The 4,740-nt window shown below is 42.1% G+C and overlaps 1 protein-coding gene across 2 annotated transcripts; it reads right to left on the minus strand.

Annotated features, from left to right (window-relative positions):
- Positions 1 to 1,130: 1,130 nt before the first annotated feature.
- On the minus strand, positions 1,131 to 4,511 carry LOC146196628 (uncharacterized). 2 transcript variants are annotated; one of them, XM_084598394.1, is made up of 6 exons: positions 4,306 to 4,511; positions 3,091 to 3,279; positions 2,598 to 2,717; positions 2,241 to 2,440; positions 1,754 to 1,852; positions 1,133 to 1,351 (listed from the first exon to the last, which is right to left on the minus strand). In XM_084598394.1, the coding sequence occupies exons 1-5, from the start codon at positions 4,451 to 4,453 to the stop codon at positions 1,808 to 1,810; spliced, it is 702 nt and encodes a 233-aa protein (XP_084454520.1). In that variant the 5' UTR covers positions 4,454 to 4,511; the 3' UTR covers positions 1,133 to 1,351; positions 1,754 to 1,807. The 2 variants fall into 2 exon arrangements, with proteins under 2 accessions (XP_084454521.1, XP_084454520.1); XM_084598395.1 differs by lacking the exon at positions 2,598 to 2,717 and having other exon boundaries at positions 1,131 to 1,351.
- Between the last annotated feature and the right edge of the window lie 229 nt (positions 4,512 to 4,740).

A 4,740-nucleotide genomic window follows, 5' to 3' on the forward strand; every position in this document is an offset into this window, starting at 1 on the left:
ATTATAGCGATGACAGCCTTTGGTACGTAGAGAACATGATTTCTGTGCTGCGTAAATACAAGAGCGAAGGTTTGGCGTGCTGCAAACTTCTTGTGAGATCTTTGGTTTGAATATAGTAAATGATACTCCCGCACACCCACAGATATATTGCTCCTGTAAAGGCACGATGTAACTAATATCATTATTTCCCGTTCCGGCGCTGTATTTTATCATGTTGAGTTTTGATGTTATGAACTGATGTTATGAACTGCAAAACAATCTTAATAGATTGTTTTTAGGCTGTTAATAATGTGTTTACTGTCCCTGCGTTTCTTTGGTGAATAATTATATGCCTAATTCTAAACGTTTACAGTTGTTACCTCCTTTACTTTATGCTTTGAACTGGGGCCTGCAAGGTATTCTGAAGAAGATAGGTAATATTCCCAAGAAAGAGCATTATCTATAATTGTCATGGGTAATCGCTATCGTTGCGCAGAGTTCTTTTTTTCCTAAACTGTTTCACTGCTCACCAAAAAAAAATGTAAAAGAAAAGATCTACAGCAAAACCTAATGCAACTCTCGAGCTCGCTACCAAAACTGAGGGGGATGGGACTCCTATAAAATTCTTATTTAAAGTTAGGAAGCGATAACGTTAATGCCTTCTATCTGCGGTTCCTCTTGCTGATCATTGGTGCATATCCACTTGGCTACCCAGTTATGAAAAAAGGCCAGTTGGTATATAGGTCTGTAAAGCCCCGCTTTACATAAGCCGCCCAGGTAACGCAAAATGTCACTGGAACGTTATCTGAATGGCCACAAATGTCAGAGAGCAACGTTGCCTGATTGTTGCTAATGTCACTATTTTTGATCACCAGATAACGTTATGCACTAATGTTTCTACAACGTTCTGAAAACGTTGACATTATGTTATTTCAACGTTATACCAACAAAAAATGACGAAAGAAACGTTGCCTGTACATTGCCTTAATGTATTCTAAACAATGCATGCGGTACCTTCCTCAAGGAGCTTCTAGGCAAAAGCTACATAAACCGCACCATCTGTTCCTACTAGACAAGGTGCAGCCATAGCTGATGAATTGTGCATGAGTGCGTTCTGCCTTCCTGAAGTGACTAATGTATGCTTATATGTCGACAAGGCACACACCAAAAGGCAGTTACGCAGTAATCGTGGTCTGCTGACTGCTGACCGGTCACTTGAATGACACAGCCAGTGCAAAAATTACGTCAGGTGCACATGTGAGATCATTTACACAATTTATTTGGCATGATTGTACATCTGTTGAGTCAGCAATTCCATGAAGAAACAAGCAATCACATAGCTGCCAGGTCATCCATTCCATGAATTAGGCCACTAAATTAAAAGAACAAAAACACAAAAAAGATTATTATTCAGCCAAAATTCAAGACAGCACTTACAAAGTAATCAGACATCTAAAACTAAATTTGCAGGACCAGAATTACTTGTGTGTGGAGCGTGCCAATATTTATTGGACAGGTAGTACAAAAATAAAGAACACCAGGACACCCACTGAATTTCTGCTTTTAAAACCATCAAAATTACAGCTGATGCAACAGTGATGGCCTTACACTATATCCTAGAAGTTTACTTTTATGTCCCATAGGTTTTGCCTATGCTGTTCCATATGATATGCTGGTAAGCTAAGTGACTGTGACAAGTCCAGTTTTTGCACAGCTTGATGCACAAGTAGACTAAATGATAGTCCAGCTTCCGTACACAGCATAACAGACCTACCGCTTTTTTTGCAGCGTGCTGGTGCGTAGCGAAAATGGTCGCCAATGTCATGTCTCATGTCAACTTCCTTGCCCAACAGGCAAGACTGCCGGAGGGCCACTGCGCAAACAAAACAATATCACAGACTTAGGGCAGTAAACCTAGACACACACTTATATTTACTACAAATTAACAAAACCCATTACATATGTTATGAACTGTGAACACGCTTATGAATACATTGAATTGTGCATCTCAATCTATTATACGACTCAATGAATCCACACCTTTTGCACAAGGTTCTTCAGAAGCCCTTAAATGAGCAAAAGAAAAAAAATTAGAAAATACATTAGAACGCAGCAGCAAAAATGGACTGCTGGCCAGAATTTAAAAACTAGCCAAATATATATTTGTGCTAGAATAAAACCACAAATATAGAGCTATAACATGCACTGCACAGTAAAATGTTGCTTACAACACCCACTACAGGCACAAGGCAAGTTTTTACCTTGGATGCCGCTTTCTGCTTGTGCTGGTCTCGGTGGAGGACGGCCAACGAATGGTAGTTGCTTGGCTTGTTGTGTAGGAACTGTAGATGGTAGGCGATGATTATCGCAGCTTTCATCACTTTCACTTTCCTCACAAACAAAAAGAGCCTTCTGTTTCCTTTTTTTTTTGTTGGGACGTTGCTGCCGTCTTCATCCGACACTGCAGTTAAAAATGTTTCAATTCAGTTATTTCAATAGTGGCTTGCTAAAGTAACATTCACAAATATAGCAGCAAAGCAAATGGAATATGCATGATTAATATAGAAAGTGTAAACATATCAGGCAAAAACATTTTAGCAGCAAAACTGGACTCGTACTTCCATACAACGTCTTCTTGGTGGGCTTTCTCGGCCTTTTTGTCAGCCGTTCCTCATCAGCTGTCAAATCTGACACCTCTTCAGCTTTCTTCTCTCTTCTTTTTGCGTCAGCATATGTTGCTGCAAGCAAAGAGTTCAGTGTAGAAAGATTGAATGACACGGCTAAAGGGAAACTGAATTAAAATAGTAAGCAGACCCGTGAAAAGGCAACGTTCACAACTGCTTAGCAACAATATTACTGAAATAAGAGCATAACAATATCACTATAACAGGAACCTTGAGCCAATGAGCAACAAACACGATTACTGATAAGAGTCATTGAATTAAGATGATGTGTGATTATTTCACCATTTTGGCTCAAAAGTTCTCCCCTCTGGCAGTGCTTAACTTATGTGCATCGTTGCCTTTGTACACTGCCACAACCAAGAACCTAAAGCTCCAACAGTACCCTATAATCACAATACTATCTTGTGACAAAAAAAAAATGACGTACTAGTCTCGCCTAAGATTCGGCATTTGTGTGCAATCCATTCTTTTCCAGGCTCCTCGCAGTCTTTTATAGTGCTTGGGCAACGAGACGGGGTTCGGTATGGCAGCCATAATGCTTCCCCATTCCACACCCAGAATTTTGGGGACGGCAGCAACTCCGTCCGCACTGCTGAATTCGACGATGTAGAACATCCTGCAAGAATATAGCGCAGTTAGCATAACAAGCACTAGTGCCAGGTCAAAGGCATTATTTTCTAAGTGCCTCTGTTGAAGAGACACTAATGAGTTGCACTTGACTGCTCAAGTTTCCAATCAATGAGGGTCAATTTATGGTCAGTGTGTATTTTGCCAGCAGCTGAGCGAGATGCATGTCATTGAAACTAGTTTTCTTTGCACACTTTTGCTGGCGTTTCAGGAAATTAAATCGCTGCAAACACTATCTCCTACTCGGCATGTGCAAGAAATTTTCATCAACAAGAAGTTTACTGCTGACCTCTAAAGTAAAAACAGCGAAGAATTTCAGCATACTTAACTTCCAACTATGTGCAGTCCACGCAGATGACACACAAACACACACACACACACACACACACACACACACACACACACACACACACACACACACACACACACACACACACACACACACACACACACACACACACACACACACACACACACACACACACACACACACACACACACACACACACACACACACACACACACAAAGCGCCAAAATGCTAAACCGGAATGGCAAAGGGCGCATACATACACTGAGCAAGTTAGTTAGCGAGATGGCTGGCTGGTGGCCCCAACCGGCGGCCTGTGGGCTATTAAACTAGATGAATTTTCAGTCACACTTCGAGCAAACGATTAATGACACTAATCGGTCACACAGACCTAATGATGCGGCTCTTGCCACGGGCGTGACAACTTAGGCGTTAGCGTGACACTGTCACGGTGACCACACCGCCAAAGAGGCAAAATAATTTCAGCATTTGTCTCCTGATCAGAACACAAGCAGCTCTGCTGAACATCTGTGATGCGGGGCAGCGCAGCACTGTTCTGCTGCGAAAATGCATGGCCAGTCGTTAATGACAAAGAAATTCATGATTAACAAAGCAGCAAGGAATAAACAGAAAACGCGTGGCGCATCCAATGTGGTTCCAGATGCGGCAGTCTGAGAAGGGAGGTCACCAAAGCAATAGCAACTCACCTGTGAGCGATGAACAGTGCATGCAGTCGGAAGATTGAGTTCGCACGTGAAATGCGGCTGCGAAGTCTGCACGAAGGCACTCAAAGTCAAAATGCACACGAGCACAGGCAAGTGGCAAGACAAGGCATAACGTGCAAAAAAGCTCCATAAAGCCCCACAAGAGCCATGCCGTCGTGTTTCTTTTGTCCCGCCATATTGAATGTGGTGCCGCCTGAACCAGCGTTGCCAGATTGGAAAGTGGCCGCGACACCAGAACCTCGGATGAAATTTCCCCAGATTTCCCCAGAATCCAAAATTGCTATAAAATGCTTAAACATGACCAAGAATTAGCTGTCATCACTCATTTTATTAAAATAAAAGCATGTCATGCAGCCCCTAATCATCACTTTGGGCGTCATATATGTAGAATCCGCGTATCACATCATTGGTGATAAC

The sequence above is a fragment of the Amblyomma maculatum genome, chromosome 3 (assembly GCF_055883805.1).
Source record: "Amblyomma maculatum isolate TAMU_Amacu chromosome 3, ASM5588380v1, whole genome shotgun sequence".
Taxonomy (NCBI): Eukaryota; Metazoa; Arthropoda; class Arachnida; order Ixodida; family Ixodidae; genus Amblyomma; species Amblyomma maculatum.